The 22,205-nt window shown below is 34.3% G+C and overlaps 3 protein-coding genes across 5 annotated transcripts; 2 read left to right on the top strand and 1 right to left on the bottom strand.

Moving 5' to 3' along the window:
• Positions 1-1,551: 1,551 nt before the first annotated feature.
• LOC18595071 (6-phosphogluconate dehydrogenase family protein) lies at positions 1,552-8,572 on the top strand. 2 transcript variants are annotated; one of them, XM_007022858.3, is made up of 10 exons: positions 1,553-1,895; positions 2,367-2,455; positions 2,652-2,766; positions 3,390-3,540; positions 4,057-4,139; positions 5,001-5,096; positions 5,901-6,043; positions 6,778-6,862; positions 7,700-7,779; positions 8,242-8,572. In XM_007022858.3, exons 1-10 carry the CDS (start codon positions 1,731-1,733, stop codon positions 8,330-8,332), a joined length of 1,098 nt encoding a protein of 365 aa, XP_007022920.2. In that variant the 5' UTR covers positions 1,553-1,730; the 3' UTR covers positions 8,333-8,572. The 2 variants fall into 2 exon arrangements, with proteins under 2 accessions (XP_007022921.2, XP_007022920.2); XM_007022859.3 differs by lacking the exon at positions 5,001-5,096 and having other exon boundaries at positions 1,552-1,895.
• Positions 8,573-8,897: 325 nt separating this feature from the next.
• LOC18595070 (small RNA 2'-O-methyltransferase-like) lies at positions 8,898-17,335 on the bottom strand. 2 transcript variants are annotated; one of them, XM_007022855.3, is made up of 10 exons: positions 17,178-17,335; positions 16,057-16,357; positions 14,528-14,617; positions 13,400-13,848; positions 13,021-13,263; positions 11,306-12,261; positions 10,256-10,404; positions 10,060-10,176; positions 9,701-9,838; positions 8,898-9,611 (listed from the first exon to the last, which is right to left on the bottom strand). In XM_007022855.3, the coding sequence occupies exons 2-10, from the start codon at positions 16,327-16,329 to the stop codon at positions 9,162-9,164; spliced, it is 2,865 nt and encodes a 954-aa protein (XP_007022917.2). In that variant the 5' UTR covers positions 16,330-16,357; positions 17,178-17,335; the 3' UTR covers positions 8,898-9,161. The 2 variants fall into 2 exon arrangements, with proteins under 2 accessions (XP_007022917.2, XP_088663417.1); XM_088807291.1 differs by lacking the exons at positions 16,057-16,357; positions 17,178-17,335 and having other exon boundaries at positions 13,400-13,838.
• A 1,303-nt stretch (positions 17,336-18,638) lies between these two features.
• On the top strand, positions 18,639-22,205 carry MS5 (Tetratricopeptide repeat (TPR)-like superfamily protein). Its single transcript, XM_007022854.3, has 5 exons — positions 18,639-19,118; positions 19,700-19,912; positions 20,200-20,348; positions 20,445-20,513; positions 20,614-22,205. The coding sequence occupies exons 1-5, from the start codon at positions 18,915-18,917 to the stop codon at positions 22,007-22,009; spliced, it is 2,031 nt and encodes a 676-aa protein (XP_007022916.2). The 5' UTR covers positions 18,639-18,914; the 3' UTR covers positions 22,010-22,205.

Genomic DNA, 22,205 nt, shown 5'->3' with positions numbered 1-22,205 from the left:
GGAATTGAGACGATAATTTGAGATAATTATGTCGTTGGCATAATATTAGACAAGTTTAATCACAACAATATTGTAAAAATTAAATAAAGATATAAACCCTAAAAAATTTCATTTATTTTGATCATTTATTCTATTAAATCCCTCACAATTAATAATATTCAAAACGTCTTTAAGTTAACAGTTAACATCAACCGACATTTTTTATCCCCGCTGTACTAGATGCAATGACATGAACAAAATTCATTAAGTCCTGTTATTCATGATTGCATTTGGATGATACCTCATGCATAGTCAATTATATCTTTCTTTTGAGACGAAATTGTTTTACTTATGTTATATTTATTTATCAAAATATTTTTTTATTAAAATAAAAAAAATTATTTAAAATCGAGTCCATTTGAAACTTCATCATGAACTCATGGGCACATCTAATACAAAAGCAAACCCATTTGAAGTTCGGCCCAGTTTAAAGAAGAAAACTCCATGAAACTTCTAACCCAATTTTAATAACTTAGATAATAAGAAAATAAAGCGATAAGGTAGCAAAGAGTGACAAGATGAAGTTGCAATATGAAAAGGGTGGCATCATTATCCTAATACTTTTTAAGGGTCCTTTGATCCATGGCATACAAAAATTGTTTTTTTTTTTAATTTTATCTTTTTATTTTGGGAATTAATACCAATTTTGCCGTATCTGTTTTGATCACCACAATCCATGATGAACAATTTTTAATTTGTTTTAATATTATTATATTAATTATTTTAACAATCAATTGTTTGTTATAAAAATATATGTGAATATCTATTATGTTATGATTAAAAGTTCATACTAAGTTTTCAAGTTTCAAAATGATTTCAATAATTAATCTTTAATTTTTAATTTTAGTAAATAAAGTAAGTGATTTTAGTATTTTCATTCCCTGAAAATTAACTTTAATGTGAATATATTTTGTCTCTTGATTTATTTAATCAAGTTAAGCATGAAAATATGTATAATTACATATGATATCTTTGTTATAGTTTTGGAATATGATTTTTTTAACATTTTGGCATGATCGATTGGATTATCTCGGATCAATAATGATGTAAAAAATTATTAAAAATTTATATAATTATCTATTGAAAAATCAGAAGATTTTTTATTTGATAAATTCTTATATGTTGCTTGCTCTAAAGGTAAATTAATTATAAGACCATTATCAACTAAAATTAGAATTGAATCTCTTATGTTTTTTATACATATTTAGGGTGATATATATAGACTCATATATTTATCATGTGGATTATTTATATATTTTATAATTTTAATCGATGCATTAAATAAATGATTATATATGTACTTATTATTAACTTATAATTTGACATTTACAAGATTAATATGTCATATCAACATCACTTCACATAAAATGAATAATTATATTTTAATTAAGTTAATAATTAGTCAAGAGCTTATTATTGAATATAATAAAAATATAAAAATTGATTTAAAAATTTCTTTAAATATTAATTAAAAAGAGAATCTTTTAAGATAATATTAAAAATTGAGGACAGACATTTCCGTTCTGTAATAAGCAGTATTCCGTAACGTAACGCCTTGTTCAACAGATGCCGCAACTGTAGAAATTAGAACAGACGGGAAGCAAGCAGCACAACCGATTACTCCACTACTTGCAAGTCTTCTTCTTCTTGGAAAACATCTATCTTCGATTATTAGTATTAACTAATCATCAATGGCGATGAGGATGAGGACTTACGGCCACAGGCTGAGAGCCCTGCTTTCGAATTCCTTGTCCAAAGTCGAACACCAATCTCAACAACTGCTCGTGTCGTCTTCTCCTTTTCATTCCTTTCCTACCCGCAGTTTCGCTTCTTCAAACCTCTCTTCCCACTTTGAGGTTGGTTTTTTGTTTTTGGGTAGTTTTCAGCTTTTTACTCGACTCAGCTGTCGGACTCAGACTCAGCTTCCAAATATATTACTTTGATTCTAGCTGTTTAACTGGAGTTTAGAATTGATCAATTCATTTCCAAGGCACCAACTCAGTGAAACATAAGCAATCTAAATTAGGAAGAGCTGATTTTTGGTATCACGGCATTATGCTCTTAAAAAATGTACGATGAAGTTTTTGCATGACCAGTCTCAATTGGGAAAGTGTGTTCTTAAATGGTTTTTCATATGATGATGACAAATCTCCTGGTTTGGTAATTTCAGTTGGTTTCTCGGTGGAATAATATAAGTCTGTTTGTCTCTCTTATGTTCTTTCAGTGTTGATTAGTTGAAGTTATGCTAACCTATCATATTGTCATTTTTGCTGTGATGCTTCTCTTAATTTGGTTGTAATTTGTCGTTTCATAACTACTTGTCACAGAGTGTTGGATTCATAGGGCTGGGAAATATGGGATCCAGAATGGCAAATAATCTACTCAAGGCTGGATACAAAGTGACTGTTCATGATGTGTAATGCGTTCAAACTTTTTTCTCACCTTTATATATGCCATGATTTATGTAACATGATTGTTTCCAGCTAATTCTATGTTTTTCTTTTATCCATCAGTTTTGCCATTCTTTATGCAATTTAGGCTCTTCTTCCTGTAGAAAGTACAGAACAGACATTTCTACTCTAAATAAAGTTTGCAGTTTTATTTTTATTCAGAAACTGTAATGTCATGAAGATTTACTCTGACATGGGAGTTTCGACAAAGCAAACACCTTTTGAAGTTGCAGAAGCAAGTGAGGTCGTAATCACGATGTTGCCTTCATCATCTCATGTGAGCATTGTGACTTGTAGATTATCTTTGCTCTCTATAGTTTTCTGCTGTGGTCCATAATGCATGTATGTATTTATTCTTGTTTTTATTTTTTACATTTTTAGTTTTGTTCAGACTCTCCATTAGATCTACAGCATTATTTCAATAAGCCAGAGCTTGGCTCTCCGCATTCTGTTTACAATTATAATCACCACAATTCTAGCTTTAAGTTTATAGATGAAAAGTTATCTTTGTTGAAACTACATTCAAGATAACAAAAGACCTGAAAAAGGTGGGTTCTCTTGTATCTATTTCTTGATTATGTTGTGGTAATAAATATGTCTTCCTCTTCTATCAGCTCTTGTTGAAGTAATTTGAAGTTCTTTGTATGAGAAATTGATTACCAGATATGTCAAAAGTAATGCAGGATAAGTTATTATCTAAGTGACATAATAAAATATAGTTCATGAGAAATTGACATGATAAGCTCCATTGGGCTAAGTACTTAGGTATCTCAATGCAAGGTTGTTCATTTAAATTTATCAGATAACGTGTAAATATTAATTCTTCTTTTCTCCTTGATTTCTGAGGTTTATTATCAACTGCAAAGATGTCTGCCTTAGCAACAAGTCTGATTTATATAGGTATTGGAGGTTTATAATGGACCAAATGGCTTACTGCATGGAGGAAGTCTCCGTACACCGCGGTTATTAATAGATTCATCTACTATTGATCCCCAAACATCAAGAAAGCTCTCTGTGTCTGTATCTAATTGCACTTTAAAGGATACGAAAGGTATCACTCAGTGAGTTAAAGTAAAGATAAATCAGTGGTTTCTAGAACTATTACTTATTAAGATGAAAATGCTCACACTGTCATTCTCTATGTATTGTTTAGCATATAATGTATCAGAAATCTTTTTTTTTCTTTCTTCTTCATCACTTTCCTAGTTCTTCTCTCTCTCTCTCTCTCTCACACACACACACACACATGCTGACACACAATTGTTAGTTTGTTATTACTTCTAATATAATTTGAATCAAGACAATGAGAAGATTATGGTTGAGTGATAATTGAAATAAGATGACTGTACTCATGGTGTTAGAGATGCTAATGCAAGGTCATCCATTTTCTTGACTTTACCATTTGAGAATTTACCCATGAATTGAATGATTCAAACATGAGATGAGAGGGCCACATTTGAGGTTGCATGATATGTTTTCCGTCCTCTGCAGCCTTCATATATATAAAAAAGCACACACATATACAAACATATATTTTTCACTGTCTAAATACATAAAACTTATGTAGATAATTGGGAGAGCCCTCTCATGTTGGATGCTCCTGTCTCTGGAGGTGTTGTAGCTGCAGAAGCTGGTACACTTACTTTCATGGTACGATTTCAAGTTTGATCATCTTAATGACTAGAGTTCAGTTGTTATTTCTGTAATCATTTGAGTGAGCATGCTAGTTCTGCTTCATTTGTATCATCTTGACGTGATAGCTGGTGGGGCTGCATGTTCAGTAACTAAACCTTCTATTCTTCTATCAGTTGAAATTTTGTTGCACTGTGATGTTCAATCTCACTTGTTAGGTTAAAATTCACACACTTAACTGATCTTACAAGTCCATGGAGAGATAATGGTAAGAGAAAATGGCAATTTAGTATAATCAACAACCAATCCTAAAAGGGCCAAACATTTTATAGAGTTGAATAATCTGCTGCCACAGCCAGGTTACTGTCAGCATCCTTTCTATTAATTTAAGTATTTAAATAAAATGCCAAAAAAAAATTTCGTTCTTCTTGCTCTCCAGTTATGTTGAAGGCTATGTAAATCTTAAATGTAGGAGAGTAATCATCTAGAAAGGATTTCATTATTGAGTGCCAGTGGACACTGGTTAAGGTGCTATTTTAAATATATATTCTTTTCCTTTCAATGCCTATGAACACTCATTAAACTTCCTCGCCCACCTCATCACTAAAATGTATGATAGCAGTGCTTTCCAATTGTAAATTATTTCTGACAAGTAAAATCTTTTTGCAAATGTTTCAACTCTGTTAATGTGGTTACCTGCTTAGTATCAAATTGGCTTTAGGATATTATAGTTATTACTTTATTATTTCACTAATGCATGTAATATTAGTTGCCACCCAAGTCTGGCGTCTTAGAAACACAAATCATATTAGGTTGGTGGCACTAAAGTGCTCTTTTGGGTAATATTCAACTTATGACCAAAATTGGGATGTAATCCAGGTTGGTGGCTCTGAAGATGCGTATCTTGCTGCCAAATCCTTACTTCTCTCAATGGGGAAAAACGCAATTTTCTGTGGTGGACCAGGAACTGGTTCAGTAAGTTTTGTTAAAAACATGAAATTATTTCCTTTTGATTTCCTCTTCAACCCCCCCTTTCCCACCGTCTCTCTCCATCTATCTTCTGGATGGAGCTTATATGATTGGTAAATTGATGATAAGAAAACTCAGGTTTATGCTACATATTGGAGAAATTTTTGGGCATTCTAAAGTTACTTTGCAGTTTGTCAAGCTTCTGGATAAAATTGACAAATTGCTAAGAGTTTTGTTGCCTTCTGCATTGGATAGGGACTTGAGAACATGTGACAGCATCTATTGAACTGACATGTATATCAGTTTAAGACATGTAGCGCAAAGTATTTACTGCAAGACAATCAAAATATAATATGAGAAGCAGCTTCATGAGTTCTTGGAAGTACTTGAAGTTGGATCAAGTGCTATGCTTATAATATTAAGTCATACTCATTTTAATTAGGAGATGGGACATGATGGATCTAACCAAACAGTCTAAGCTATAATTTGATAAAATATCAGCTCTAGTCACTTTAGACATCCTGCTGTTATGAGAGTAATTAATTCATGCTTAGAATAATAAAATTTGTAATACTGAAAATAGCAATATGCTATAAATATTTATTTCATATTTTCTTTCATTGCAGTGACTTGGAAGGATTTTTATATATCATAAGTAATAATATGACAATGAGATGGCTAAGTTCTTCTGAATGAATTTCTTTCAGAACAATAATTCCTTTGGCATATCTTTGAGATTCATTCTTATTCTCCAACTCTGTGGGTTTGTAGGTGAACTTCTAATATCTTTGGCTTGATTCTGTTATTTAGGCGGCAAAGATATGCAACAATTTGGCCGTGGCTGTCAGTATGCTTGGAGTGTCAGAAGCTCTTGCTCTGGGTCAGTCACTAGGAATAACTGCCAGTACCCTCACAAAGATATTTAACTGTTCAAGTGCTCGCTGTTGGAGTAGGTACCAAGCACTTCAACACAGTCTCACTGGTTAAAGCAATTCAATTAATTTTCTTTCAAGTGACACTACAATAGACATGCAAGTCTCTTAAAGCAATCAAAATTCTCAATCTGGCTTCAAATATTTGTTAGAAGACAGTCATACATGATGAAAAATGAAAGTGATGACCCTACGTGTGGAGCATGTGCTTCCTTGCCATTAGTTGACAACATTTTAATACACATAAGAGAATACATTATATGAAAACTATATCAATTGTTTAATGTTTCCTTGTCAATTGATCAGATTTAAGGCTTTTAAGCTCTGAAGTCACATCAGTCTTTTCTAGCATTACAATGTGTCTTATACTTTTATGTCTTAAAATGCATAGCTGAAAGCTGTGAGGCTAGATAGATATTTCACCACTTCAAATTTTTCACTGCTTCGGATTGATGATTGTGTCAAACTTTTTAGAGACCACTAGATCCAAATGCAATATTATGGACTTGGACAATTCCAAGATTTTGCAACAACACTTTCCAGCTTGACAGGTTGATGGTTTTCCACCTTAACCTTTCTCTGATACCAAATGGTGGTTAAGCTATTCAAAGATAATTATATATACCAGATATAAAATAAGTTGAAGGCACGGTGAGTTATTCTACCAATGGGATAATTCTATGAAGAACTAGTTTACTGTGGGTGAATTTGCCAATGTTATGCTTCTTAATTCTAAGATATGCTCAATGTGGCAGTGATAGTTATAATCCTGTTCCTGGAGTGATGCCAGGAGTGCCATCTTCAAGGAATTATAGTGGTGGATTTGCATCCAAGCTCATGGTAAGGAGTTTTCTTTACTGATATTTGTATGTCTCCACAAATGGTCACTGCACCTTTTTATCATGCTTCATCAGGTTGCTCTTGCATTCAAGTTTTAGCTCTCTCTCTCTCCAATTCTGTTTTTTTTTTTGGGGTGAATTAGACACTAACATGAAATTGATAATCTATTTTAGAGGAATGAACTGGATGATCTTATTGAGATTTCCTTCATTGTGTTTATGTGGAAGGTCTAAGTGCTGTACAAGAAGTGACTCCAAAATTAAATTGTTAACTTCCAGTACATACAGGAATTACTAGTTCCTTACATTTACGAAATATAGGAAAAAAGATCATGTTACCTTACAGCCTTAATTGGATATAACACGTTTGATCACATTTCAATCAGTCTTAGGTGGCATCAAAGTTTAACACACATGTAAATGTCTGCATGTCAATGTCATCAACTTTCAGGTTTGAATTCATGAGTACAATTTACATGATATTTCCATGCAGTGCTTTCATTATTTATAATTTCTTTATACATGCAAGTCTTTTTCTAAATGCAAAATCGATGAAAGGTTGGATTTTTTCTGTACAGACACCCACACAATTTCGTACACAACCGTAGCTGTTCAATTTCATACGTCAAAAGCTAGACTATACACTAATTTAAGATGTATTTGAGCTATATGATTGAATGTACAAAATAAATTATGTTCAAATAAGTAGGGGCACTTACATTAGTGGTCACCATTCTGTAACTGAATCTTGTCTGACATTGGACAATAATTTGCCCAGCTCTGGTTTTTTAATGGACTTATCCTGAGCATGGATAAAAATTTTCATTTAACAATGCAGGCTAAAGACTTAAACCTTGCTGCAGCATCAGCAGAAGAAGTTGGTGTAAAATCTCCTTTAACATTCCTAGCACAGAACATGTAAGTATCATAACTCATTTTTTTTTTATTCTATGAAGTATCATAGCCAAAATTAGGCAAGCTATGAAATGTTAATCTCTTGGAATCCAGTTAATGTATTGCAACTTTAATTGAATTTATGTAGAATATCCTTCCTTAAAGGTCATGGATGAAATTCCAAATTATACTTGGATCATGCACTCTTAGGCTTTTGCCAAACTTTAAGGTCTAAAAGTCAATATCAGGCCATTAAATAACACTTGGCACAGTTGGCACCGCATATTTTAGCTGAGAAAGAAGCTAGCCTTTATCAAACGATTTTAGCAGTTCTCCTACTTGTCTCTGTAAAAACACATAAATTTTACCTTGACCCCTTCTGCCTCGGATTGCATTAAGTTCTCACAGTAGGAAGAAGCATATTGCAACTCAACATCTTATGCTGGATAGTTAATTATCTGGTGATGACCCAGTCACTTTCTGCAGATATGCAGAGATCTGCGAGAACGGTCATGAATCTGAGGACTTCTCATGTGTTTTCCACCATTATTACTCTGGCAAGGGTGAACCAAACTAGGTTCACAGGTGAAAGGATACCAACAGAAAGCTATGAGCTTTGTACCGTAAAGCATTGGGATTTCCCTGGAGAAATTGTATTCAATTTAACGTTCTAAGCAAACTTGTTTATGGCCAATAAATATCACCTGTCAATTTTCTTAATGTTAATAAAATAAACCATATAATGCTTTGAAAGCAGAGTACTCAGCCAGATGTAAAGGAAAACATTTATTGCTGTTTGTTTTAGTTATATTGTCAATTTTCTGGACATTAGCTTGTTAGAATCATCAATGACCGGGCAGGAACTGTGACCGAGAATCTTTGCTCTGAGTAAGGGCTCCCTAAACTAGTGATTATTAACCAAACCCATCAACACGTACAGATGGCTTGGTAGGCCAAAGCTAAATTCTCATGTAAAGAGCAAGCATGAAGGAGAGAACAAAGAGAGGTTAATTGGAAACGCCATGTCGACCGGAAGCAGCAGCAATCATAGCAAAAGCTGGGGTGAACCATGAAGAAAAAATAAATAAACTAACTGAAGAGTACAGAAATTAGAAAGTTAAGGAAAACGACACACAATAATAGAGGAGAAACTTGATCACATTCAACTGCGCACATGAAGATATATTCATATACGAGCCAGCTGCTATATTCCCTTGATGCCAGTTAAATGTATTTCAGAGTTTCCTGCTTGAAACCAGCACAGGAACAGATATCTTTGCAGATTTTGGCTCATGTACAAGACGTATATATTTCATGGATACTTCACCCTGCTCATAATTTTGTATTCTACCCTGCCAGTCTAGCTATCAAACTATAAATAAAATCTTTTACTTCGTCTGTCTCTGTTAGTTTGTCAGAGCAGGCTTAGACCTATTCCACTCCCAGACAACTCTGTATTGGCATGCCAAACCTTCATCATCATGAAGATCATCTTCCTTGGGTTGAAAAACCCTTCTAAAGACAGCAATCTGAGAAGCAAATCCGGGTTCCAGGTCAGCAGAACCACCAACCCCACTGAACTCAACACTATAATTGTGCCTGACCGCTAATTCAGATGCCCAATGGTTAAATTGCTCTCTAGTCCACTCAAACTTGTGGTCATGGTTGCGAAATTTACATGATTGTGAATAAATCTTCTCCTCTGGATCATCTTCTTGGCTTGTTATATTGGATCTCTGGAGTATTACATTGTATTCATAGTTGGGAGTTGAGACAATAAGAATCTTTGGACGAAATGAACTGAGCACAACATCACCAAACAGACAAGCTTGATCCTCCTCCATATGCTCAATTACCTATTCATTTCCAAAATGTCAGCTGTGAATAAGGACAATCAATATAATTCTAAAAGCATAGGTTCATTAAAAGGGTTGCTTTTAAATACCTCTAAGCATGTACCAAGATCAAACCCACACAACCGAGAATCAAAATCTGTGATAGAACCATCATAAAGAACTGCAGATTTTATGCTCTTACATGGTGCTTCAGGATCTGACATCATGGTTAGTTTTGAATGAAGAACCTGCACAATCAAGAGAATCAAAGATATGTAGCTAAGGCACATTTTAGCTTGTGAAAGAAAATACAGCACACAAATAAGATGATTTCAAATCCGTATCCACTCATTTATGCAATGCAACAATGAAAATAATTGTTTTTGTCCATATCCTTCATATAATGCTCATAAATGACCTACTCAATTTTATTTGGCCATATGTAAAGCCGAAATACACTGGTAAATACCTTTGCCGCACGGCTAAGACTCTTCTTTGAAAGATCAACACCAACAATTGTTTCCAAAGAAGTTGGGTAATCCAACAAAGACTCCAGTAAACTACCAGAGCCACATCCAAAATCAACCTACAACAGAACATAGCATGATCTCAAAATCAACTTATTATTATCAACATTGACAAAGAAGAGGAAACAGGACAAATACCAAAGAGGTAGCACAAGAATCTTTAATGTGCTGCAGCGCATATTCTACACGTTGCTTTGAAAGTGGTGGGCTGAAAAGAGCCTGCTCCATTCTGTCCTCTGGGGGTTCTGTCACCTGCAACAAGATGATCGAGTACTCCAACCAGCAGGCTTATGCAAAGAAGTGATGTGCAGTCAATTAGATCTCTCAACCAATTTAAAGCAGCAATGCCACAAAAGAAGAATTACACAAGCTCCATTTACTGCTACAGAAACATTTTTCTTTTGAATATAACATATGATTAGGTTAACCTTGCAGCACTATAAAAGCTATAGCAACAAAGTCTCTTTTTTCTGGCCAAGCGACAAAATCTCCTTTAAGTTGTTTATTTATTTATTTTTTTTAAATGGAATTGTATTTACCTTAATATGCTATGGAAATGAACATATGATCCCACAAACTCTTTTTTTGGGGGTACCAAGCACCACCAGAATACAATGTTCCAACATTTTTTAGCAACATTAAGATATTAAAAACAGAGAATTTTCAATGTTATTCTAGGTTGAACCAGTATGCTAGCACCTAATTTCTGCCACATAAAGTTCGTAAAATTATCCTAAAGAACTTGAAGGGGAAAAATTGTGTTGGGATTAGAATTCCTGACAAATAACAGTAACTTTTTGATCCAAAAGAAGAAAGCCATATACATCAGCATCCACACACAGGCCAACAGGAACTCTCTCAATCTAAATAAATGTTTAAAGACACAGTAAGAGATAACCACCGCATTACATGCCATCCAAGTCTATAGCTATCAGTCCTCAAGATGTGGCTAAGCATCAAATTAAAATCAAGATATAAACGAATGCCCCCATGCACACCACAAACAAGCTTTACTCTAAGTAATTTTTATTCAACATGCAAAGCAGAGATTTAGACAACCAAAGCATTGTGGGCAGTCAACATCTTTAGTCATCTTTCAACCTTGGAACATAACTTAAGAGCATCAAATTAAAATCAAGAAGAAATTTATCAAATATTATTTAGCATTTAAAGAACGAATTTACTCACGTGAAGATAAAAATGCAAGAGCATTTGCAGAATCCTTAGCTGCAGCCAAAACCAAATCTTGCGAAGGCAACTCTGTATAGAAACAGGTAGACTGGCCAATAGACATTTTCGTAACAACAGCTTCAAGACAGGGAATTACAGCTCCAGTCCCCATCTCAAACTCAAACTCCTCAGCACTTTCAAGAAGCTCTTTTTGAAGTTCACCTTTTGTCACTAAAGATGCAGAATAACATACGCATAAAAGGGACCCATAAGATGGACAAACACCAGAATCTGGACCTTCTATATCTATAGAACTCACATCATCTTCCACCACATCATTTGGAATACTAATACCATTTGATTCAGGTACTTTGCCTCCCAGAGTATCATGATTCTGAAAATTTTCAACTGATAGGCACGATACAACTTCCTTGGAAAAATTTTGAGGATAAAACTTAATATCAAAGACATTGGCTAATTGTTTTAGCTTCTCTAAAGGCATATCTATATCCTTAAAATATGCATTCAACCATGATAAAACTTTTAAAGAAGCATTCTGGACAGCATCATTCTGCTTCTTATACAAAACATTGGATGCACACTCCAAAATCAAATCTTGACACTTAGAGTATAATTTGACTTCACAAATAAAACTGCTTCCCATTCCCACTGATTTAGCATCAGCATCAACAATGTCATGTCCATTTGCATACTCTACCTCTTGCTCAGCTGACTCTGAAACCTTTAGTTTCTTGTTTAATCTAGACAGCTCCAATGATGCCTTTTTAGGAATACTTGAAGTAGAAAAGACGGGTTCTAATAGCCAGTGCTGGCGACAGAATGAACAGAGAATTTCTCTTGGGTAGGATCCCCTCCAGTTGGTCTTTGTAGTAAATGTCAGGGGCAACTCTGCCGCAAGTATTGCCTCTCTGGACAATTTGTAAGCTCCACTTGGTATTTTACTTATAAGCATCCTGCATAAGCACGTGCAAAACAATTATACACTGAAAAGTTAATGAATCATACAAGAAATACCACTAAAGGCAGACAACTGAATGAATAAGCAACCAAATTGTGGCAAATTAAGGTTGTGTCTAACAACACCCTCAATCCCTTATTTTAATCATCAGTCAATGAAGCACGCATTGGTCCTGCTTTACTGTGTTAATGGAACAACTTTTTAGGGTAATTGTCATGTCACCTTGTTTAGTTGTCTTTATGGAAATTAAATACTTAGAAAATTTTTCCAGAGAACCAGCATGCTAAAGTGGTTTCATCCAAACAGTGGTTTTGTTGAGGAAATGTATATCGTAAATCCATTTTACATATCTTCCTAATACGTGGTTTGGAAATTTTTTAAATCAGTTAATAAACAAAGCTGGGGGCTGGTACTTTCTTTCTTAGATTGGTGCAGTCAGTTAGTATTGATCTCAGCTAAGCTAGAAAGATTACATTAGAAGACCTAAGCCTATCTGGAACTTGGCAAATTTTCTATGGGTTGATCTGATCTCAAGTTATAACAGCAAAGCACTTTTAAAGATAAGGTTGAGCTTTAACTCTAAGTCCATCAAACAAACCAAGGTAAAACACACTAGCACTCTTTTCAGCTGAGGTCATTTGCAGTCAGAGTTTTCAGAAGCACTGTGAAATAATTTGAACCCCCAAAAGTGAAAAAGGATCTAAAAGATGAAAATAGTATCAGAACAAATTTTATATGTGAAGGAAGAACAGACCTGTAATATGATTGTAAGGTGACATCTTCATGAAAAAGATCTTGGCCTTTCCAAGTGTAACCAATGGATGCCAAAATTGAATCACCATATATATCTTGGCCACAAATGTAGCTGGCCCTTGCATTCAAAGGTCCTCCAAACTTAACAGCTTTAGCATTTAGAAGATCAGATGACATTTCTAACAGATATGACTTTGAAGCAGCAAAGTAAAATCTCGTTTCAGATGAAGCTTTACCAATGGTCCTGTTGAAGAACAAATAATAGTTAGTTCCTGTTTGTCCAAAAAAAAAAAAAGATAAGATACTCTTTAAGGAGCCTACTTCACACATAGAATATTGCCATCGCAGGCATCATCAATCATATAACAGTTTCAACATACCTTGAGATCAGAATTTCGTTGGCATCTGATAAGCCAAGTTTTTGTGCAATAACGTCAAGGTAATAACCTTTTGGGGAAATATTAAGAATCACTGGTTCAACAGCCTTTTCAGGTGAACATGGGATATATATGGCCATAGTCGTTATGCTTTCAGATTGTTGAGATACTGATGATTCTATGACATCAGGAGGGTACGGGTTTTCCTTCCGAATTGAAAGCTGTCTCTCAGGATTAACAACCAACTCTGGTAATCCTGTAGCAGCTCTCATAATATATGATACGACCATGAAGGGATGAGACTCCACTTTAGGGTTAATTATTTTGCAGAGATTATTAAGTTTTCCATCACATATAGCAATAACAGAAGCAGGAATTGAACCATCATGATCACCAACTCTACATAAAGCTGCTTTGAAGTGACTGCTCAGAGGATGAAGACCTGAAAGGAACTTATTCAATGATGACAAAGATAAAGGGAGAAAAGATCAGAATGTGAACGATTTATTCTAAAGCAATAGCAGTGTGCCCTCATTATATATAATAGATAAAAAAAATGAACATAAATGAATTATAAAGAGATGAAAGAACTTGACAAATGATAGAAGGATAAAGCAGAGTCAAGAAGAGATAGCCATTACAAATAAATATTTTGTGCTTGTAGGAGGTACTAGTGGAAAAGGCCAGGTGGAGGGAAACACTACTCTACTGAACTCCCTTGGTAAAGATGAGTCAGGAAGCCAATGCAATCATAGAAACTAACCTTTTCAAACTAGCTCATGTAAAAGTTGGACACAGGTTGGAAAAAGTTAGCTTGCCAATGTTCCCCATGACCAAGGGTTAAGATAAATGTCTTGTACTGTTATCTAGAATCCTCTCTTCATTCTATTCCACAAGGAAATTGTATACTTCAATGTTAACAGATAATTATTAATCTATAGTGAAACAAGAATTACAGTCCACAGACAATTCCATGTTTACATATGTCAAGGTTATTACTTGATTATAATTTAATAAAAAATCAACGCAGCATACACATGCATAAACACAGATACTCTGCAGATATAAATGCACAAATTCATGCCATTGTCAACACACGCCACACAGACATATTGTGTAGGGGGCACCAACCTCATTTGAGAATATATATTTGACACGGGCAATCAAGTCTGTCCATGCTTCCTCTGCTGTGAGATTATCTACAGAGGGACGGATGCCAAGCTGCAATTTTAAATTAGAAACAGATAAAACTAAGAAGAAGAAAGAAGTGACAGCTTTATTTGGACAAATCACTGACAATCCCTGGACAAAAGGCAAACTTTATAATAATTCTATAACTAGAAAAAAAAAAAAAACTCAAAAGTTAAACCCAAAAAATGTTCTCAGGAAGAGCTGTAATCAAATTAAGCAAAGTAACAAACTGATTTTCTAGGAACAAGATCTATCCCAATATGCATGATGAATAGTACTAATTATTAGCTATAGGAGTTGATACAAGGATTCTAAGAAATCGAGATACTCAAACATGTCAGAATGTTCCTTACATAAAATTTGGCTCCAACTTTCCACAATTCAAATTCAAAGTTGAGTAACAACAAAAATTTGTATTACGAGGCATAATTTTTGAAATACTTTTTTTTTTTTTTTGAAAAAGACAGGGAAATAAGATGAGGATGAAGAAATTGCTGCTGCATTATCATCACTGGTTCAAAGAAAGCGGACAATAAGCCCAAGCTTAACAGGATGGCAATAAGATAGCAACCTCTAACAGACAAAGAATTCAAAGGCAAAGTTGGGCAGGTGAGCATCCAGGTTTAATAGACACAAACAAGGAAACATGACCTGATTGTACATATACAGAAAAAATCAACAAGATATTGCATTCTTAACAATCAATTACATGGTTACAAATTGACAATGACAGTACCCTAGTTTGATATCTTTGCAACACAAAGTTCAGATAGAAAATAACTAGAAGTTGTATGTCTAACATATAAGGTGCATCAATTGCATTTCTTTCAAAGTACATCTGGAAGAAATTGTAAATATCAGAAAATTGACATTATGAGATTCAAAACCCCGTTAGTTAGAATCAGGTCATTAGTTTAAATGGTATGTTTAAATCAGTCAAATTATAGTGAGAAGGAGGGGGGGGGGTAACAATAATTTATAAATTGGCAGCGGATTTCTGATGACAATGTGGATGATGGTGAAGGTGATGGTAGCAATAGCAGTAATGATCAGCATGTTAGTGGTGAAGCTGCAACAGCAGCAAGCTTCATGAGCTGACTCTTCTGAAAGACTGTTTAGAAAAAACTTCTATGTAGAGATCAAATTCCTTGACAATCGTTGTATCTTATTTTGATTCAACAGACATCACCAAATTCTTCATCATGAAAAGCCTACTTTAAACTCATAGCTTCCAAGCCACCAACCTTGCTAAAATGAAGCAAATTTTAACACAGGCAATCCTAGCAACATATTATAGAAAACCAATTCAACTTATGCAAAGGAGCAGCCATGTATATTTTTCTTGAGTTTCACTATATATCCCACAACCTATTGCTGAAACTCACAATGAGGCGATGACTATAGCTATTGGCACATCAATCAAACTAAAATCATAGGAAAATCAGTATGGTGAGCAAGGGGATGCCAACCTTTTCCAATGCCATCTGAGCAGCAGACTGCTCAGCATCTTTCTTCTTCTTAAAGGACCCAGACACAACAGAAAAATCTGGAAGCTCCAAGCTGCAGCGATAAAGACAGGGACCCTTCTGAAGGATTGCCAATCCTGGGCATCCATTTTGAGTAGGCTCCTCTACTTCCTCTACCTTATAAGAAGCCTTGCTGCCAAACTTCTGATGTATAATAGCCTTAGGTGTAAGAGTTGGCTTTCTTATTGTGTGTGCCAATGATCCTCCAGTTTCCATGTGACCTCCAGGTGTTTGATTAAATAAACTGGGAAAAAGAAAAGGTTCAGCAAAATGCTAATTTATCAGTTATGCAAATAAAATGCCAAGAAGAACTCAATCAGAGTTACAATTCACTGATGGCACAATCTGACCAAGCAAAAAACTAAACAAGGGATACAGGAAATTGACACACCACAGTCACAACAAAGTAACTGCAAATTAATGTTTTCATATTTTGCTTGAATTCAGAAGATTCATATAGAAACCTTAGAAAACTTTCACTTCAATTATTTCATTTAAAAAAAAAAAAACTCAACCTTTAAGGCAAAAGTTAAATGAACCATACCCGAAATTCTGTACCAAAAAAAAAAAAAAAAAGCATACCCAAAAGCAAAAATGACATGACAATGAAAAGTACATAAAACAACTAACATAAAAAATAAATAAAACCAGAACCCAATTTTTATTCAGCCAATAAAACGTCTATATAACAACTCGAGGCCACAATACATAAATAAATATAACATAATTAGTAAAAAAAAGAAAAAAAATCAAAACTTACATTCCTACGTACTAATAAAAATGAAAATTTAAAGCCTCTTAAATTGAAACTTTTAACACAAAGAGGGAAAATTTCAGCAGAAAAGATAAGGCTAAAAATTTGCATATTCTTTTATGCCCCTCAACTTGAAGAAAAAGCAAAGGGATAAAATCGTAGAAAAAGCAATGCATGCGTTAGTGCTTTAACAAACCACTTTGGGTACAAATTACAGAAAAAATAACAGTGAAATTTGAAGGAAATATAAAAGCAAACGAGACACCCAAAAAATTATTGAAGTGAAGATCAAAGGGAGTAGAGATGGTACCTCCGAAGCAGAAATGGCGTATACGTATACGTATAATGGAGTCTGTATACGTATAAAGAGAATCTCTGTTGGCTTTGGGGCTTCCTTTCTATCAGTGGAGGGAGAGAGTTTAAGCGTCCTGTGTGGGTTACTTAGCGGAGGGGGAGAAGGGAGGGATTATGTAGAAGGGAAGGCAGGATCTTATTGGAAACGTACGAAAAGTTCAGTTAAAAATAATTTTATTTTTTTCTTTTTCTAATACATAATATTTGTACTTTTTTTATTTCAAATATATTTCTCTTTTTTTTTTTAATTTTTTTATATTAACATTCAAGTTTACAATTTTTTATATTATTTTACATGTTAATTATATGTATATTATTCATAAAACTAAATTTATCTAAAAAAGTATTTTTAGTTTTTTAATTTCTTTACCTTCTACTCATTTAATTTCATTCTATAGAGTAAGGAAGCCCAAAATTTTATATTGGGGCCAGTGAAAATAATAATAATAATAATAAGAGAGTTGTTAAAAAAATACTTCATAAATTAATCAAATAATTGATTTGATGTGAAAAATATGAGAAATATAATTAAGAGTTTTTTTTAATTATAATAAAAAAGAAAATTATTTTAGGAGAATAATTATAGTAAAATAAGTATATATATATATTTATAAAAAAAATAAAAATAATAAATAACGCGCGTAAAAATGAAATCTTATAACATCACTTAATAAAATTAAGGCATTGTCTTGAGAAATACATGTTAACATGATATTAAAAAGTCATATTTGGAAAAAAATCTATCAAACCATTAGATTTGTGATACACAATATTACTGATTTGTTATTTTTTCTTTAAAAAGATATTTTAATAATAAATATATTTGGGTGAATTTAGATATTTTACTCTTTTTATTGTATACTACATTAATATAAAATAAAATAATTAATAGTAAATCTAAAATATTTTGTTATTAAATTAAAAATATATATTCTAAAACCTCTCAAAAGATATAGACAAAGTTTGGTTGAAGCACTAAATAAAAAAAAAGATTTAGATTGAAGATATTAAGTTTTTTCTGGCTTTCTTAATTGGAGAATTTAAGAAAATGATTTTCATGAATATTTTTTATATTCATTCAAAAGTTGATTTATTTTTAATTTTATAAGTAGTGGTTTGATTAAAATTTAAAAATTTTAATTAATTTATGAATTAATTGTAATTAATTCATCACACATAATATTATTGGTGTGCAAATGTATCTTACAATTTAGATCTTTCTTTTTGTTAAAAATATATTAGAAAGGGAAATGAATATTTAGCATGGCACCCGCAAGGAAGCGCGTGGGTCCTCCAAAACCCCAACGGCTAGTAATTATAAAACGGCTAGTTCTTTTCTTTTCTTCCATTTTTTTCCAGTTTCTCTTCGCTACTTTCTCCTTCACATTTTCTCAAAAGGAATCATCATCATCATCACCATCACCATCATCATCGCTCTTTTTTTATCTTTCAATTATCTCTCAGTTTCTTACTGTTTCCGGGAATCTTCCTTCTTTATCAAGTATCAAGAGAAATTTTCAAGAGCTAAAGTGGTCTGTTCTAAAGACTGGTTTGCTTTGTTTAGAGTAAGAGACCAAGAGTAGAGTAGAGTATATCGCTAGAAGGTGCTTCTTTTTTCCATTGATAGAAGCACTTTCTTGGAAATTCTGGAAAAGGGTATCGAGATTTTTCTGAGAAAAGGAGATCGGAGGTAATGTGGTCAAACGAAAAGAACCTTCCATCGAGATCGAGGGGTTTCTTCACCCCGCAGCCGCCTGCATGGAAGAAAACACAGTCGTCTGTTTTGCCAATGTCAGAGAGGAAAAGAATCTCGCCTGCCGATCAGGCCGATTCTTTTCATGTCATTCACAAAGTTCCAGCTTCTGATTCTCCTTATGGCAGGGCAAAGCACGTCCAGGTTAATTATACCATTAATTTCTCAATGTCAGCTCATCTGCTTTATGTGCCAAACTAACTATTAATGGTTTGTTTCCGGGTTTTCTTCCTTTTTGGTTTCCCCATTCCTTTGGTCTTCTTTCTTTAGAAACATTCTCCTTTTTTACTGTTTCCTTGGTTAATTTCTTGATTTTTCTTTTGGGGGTTTTTGATACATGCATTCTTATTATTTCTTGGTAATTGGTATCAAAGATTCGTTTTTTGTTGTTTCTTTGCCCTAATGGCCTTATATTGGGTTACCAGGAATATGAATTGCTTGTCAACTTATATTATTTTGCAACAAAACAGAACTTTTGGGGATTCATGTGATTGTCTTTTCTTCAGCTTTTATAGCATTAATTATGCTTTCCCATTTAGTAGAATGATTTTGGGTGAATGCTTTATAATAGAATGGTTGCTGAAGGTATCTTTACTATCAAGGGTTACAATTTTACTAGTTTAGTCTTTAGAGTTCAATGGTGAGCTTAGCTCACATTTGGATTTGTTATGTTTCCATTTAGTGTTTTGTTTGTGTATACTAATATTTTATTCTGGACCCCGCAGTTGATAGACAAGGATCCCAGTAAAGCCATTTCCCTGTTCTGGGCAGCTATTAATGCTGGAGATCGGGTTGACAGTGCATTGAAAGACATGGCTGTTGTGATGAAACAACTTAATAGATCTGATGAGGCTATTGAGGCGATCAAATCTTTCCGTCATCTTTGTCCTCATGATTCTCAAGAGTCTCTTGATAATGTCCTTGTTGAACTCTACAAGGTACAATGGCAATCTGTATTTTGCATCATCTTATCTTCAAATGTGTATCTGTTTCTATCAAGCTTAGTTTCATTAGTATTAAATTGAGTTGAGATGAAGCTTAGGAGCTCATAAGGTCATGTCCTTTTGTTTCAATTCATTCTGTTTTGATGTAAATGTCACAAATTTGTTATCTCAAACTACTGGCGTCAGTTGTACTCGATGATAATATGCCCTTCTGTTTATAGTCTTCTTATGGTATGGAGACTCAGGGCATATTTGTTTTATGCAATTGTTTGTTTTTGCAGAGGTCCGGAAGGGTTGAAGAAGAGATTGAAATGCTTCAGAACAAACTGAGGAACATTGAGGAAGGGACAGTTTTTGGCGGGAAGAGGACAAAGATTGCGAGATCTCAAGGGAAGAAGATTCAGATTACTATTGAACAAGAGAAATCAAGGTGGATGCTGTACTCATACTCTTTATTTTTCTTATTCTTTCTACTTATTTTTTCTGCATATTCATCTATCTTTGGTCCCCTCCTATAATGGTTCAGGATACTAGGGAATTTGGCCTGGGCCTATCTCCAGCAACATAATTATGGAATTGCTGAGCAACATTACAGGTATGCTCTTTTTATTTTCCCTAAAATTATATACATGCACCACATTTTTTTGAGAGAAATGAGCGTATATATATTTTACATTGAATTTAATTCATTACAGAAAAGCATTGTCTCTGGAGCCAGATATGAACAAGCAATGCAACCTGGCAATATGCTTGATGCACATGAACAGGATCAGTGAAGCAAAATCACTGCTTCAGGATGTGAAAGCTTCATCAGGAAATGAACAGATGGATGAATCCCACTCTAAATCTTATGAACGTGCTCTTGATATGCTGATCCAAGTAGAATCACAATCAATGTTAGAGCCAGTGGCAAAGGAACCAGATAAGGGAAGGGAAATTCAAAGACCCTCGACACCATGCAGGGATAGAGGTTTGAAAGAAGCCGGCATTTTCCTTCCTAGAAATGAGGACAACATTTCAGGTTTTATGGGCAGGAGAAGGTTGCCATATGCACATTGGGAGGGGAAGATGCTAATAGATGAGCAAAATGGTGAATCTTACCGCAGAAATCCACTTGAGAAGAATGATAACTTCCCTGGATATGATGACAGAAGTTCAAAATGCACACCAATTGGACAGAAAGGTTATTTGCAGTCTTCTCCACAAAGCATGTTCACTGAGAAGTGGAGAATAGGTTCATATTGGGAAAGCCCGTGTGAAGGGTATTCAACAGGAGAAGAAGTAGGTTCTGCACAAAAGAAAATATATGCTTCCTCAGCAGCTAGTAAAAAGAACTCAGAAGCTTTATTTACCCAACCAAGACGATGTTCACAGGGCTTCAATAATGCAGATCAGAAGAGAGGAGGAAGATGGGGAGAAGATACAGTTCGAAATTCAATTCGAAAACTCTCCTTTGAGCAATCTCTAACCAGTGAAAGTGAGCCATTACATTCAATCCAGAATCTTAACGAAAAACCACCAGCTTCAAATAATGGGAAGTCTGAGAACTCTGCAACTGGCCCAGTGGAAGAGGAAGTTCAGGAGGGCTTATCTGGAGTTCTATTCACACAGCCCAGAAACTCTTTGTTGTGGCTAAATAATAGAGATCAAAGAATGGAAAGATGGGCAGAAGAATCTGTTGGCTGTCCATTTCGCAAGCTATCATTTGAGAAGAATATAACTGGTGTGACTCCTCATTCAGCGCATGGTCTTAATGGAGAGCCATTGTTTTCATCTAAAGATGAATCAGAAATTGGACTGGAAAGGCCTGCAAATGCACCAAATAAGAAAAGCTGGGCAGACATGGTTGAAGAAGAAGAGAAAGAAGAATTACTCAACAGCTATGATGGCTTCAACAGGGAAGAGGTGTTCAATGATGAAAACCTGAATTCCAACATAATTTATCCACGCCCTGATTGTAAGGATCATATTGGGAATATCACTCAACAACTTGAATCATTTGATATGAAAGGTGAGGACAATGCATCAGCAAACACTGTTTCATCAAGGAGAAATCGGCTGCCAGTTTTCCGGGACATAACCAGTTCATGAAGACCAGACTGTTAATAGCTTTAGTTTCATGGTGTTAGTTTGATTTATTCTCTTTGAACTGTCTTTCTGAGTCCAGCTTTACTGCCACACCCACCATTGTTGTATATCACCATTTTCTATTCATTGTACATTGTAAAGAATCATTGTAACTGAAACAAGTATACCCTACATGGTTGAAGCTTTCAGTTCAGGAGAA

The sequence above is a fragment of the Theobroma cacao genome, chromosome 6 (assembly GCF_053813885.1).
Source record: "Theobroma cacao isolate CCN51 chromosome 6, ASM5381388v1, whole genome shotgun sequence".
Classification (NCBI taxonomy): Eukaryota; Viridiplantae; Streptophyta; class Magnoliopsida; order Malvales; family Malvaceae; genus Theobroma; species Theobroma cacao.
This window is presented reverse-complemented; position numbering and strand designations above follow the sequence as displayed.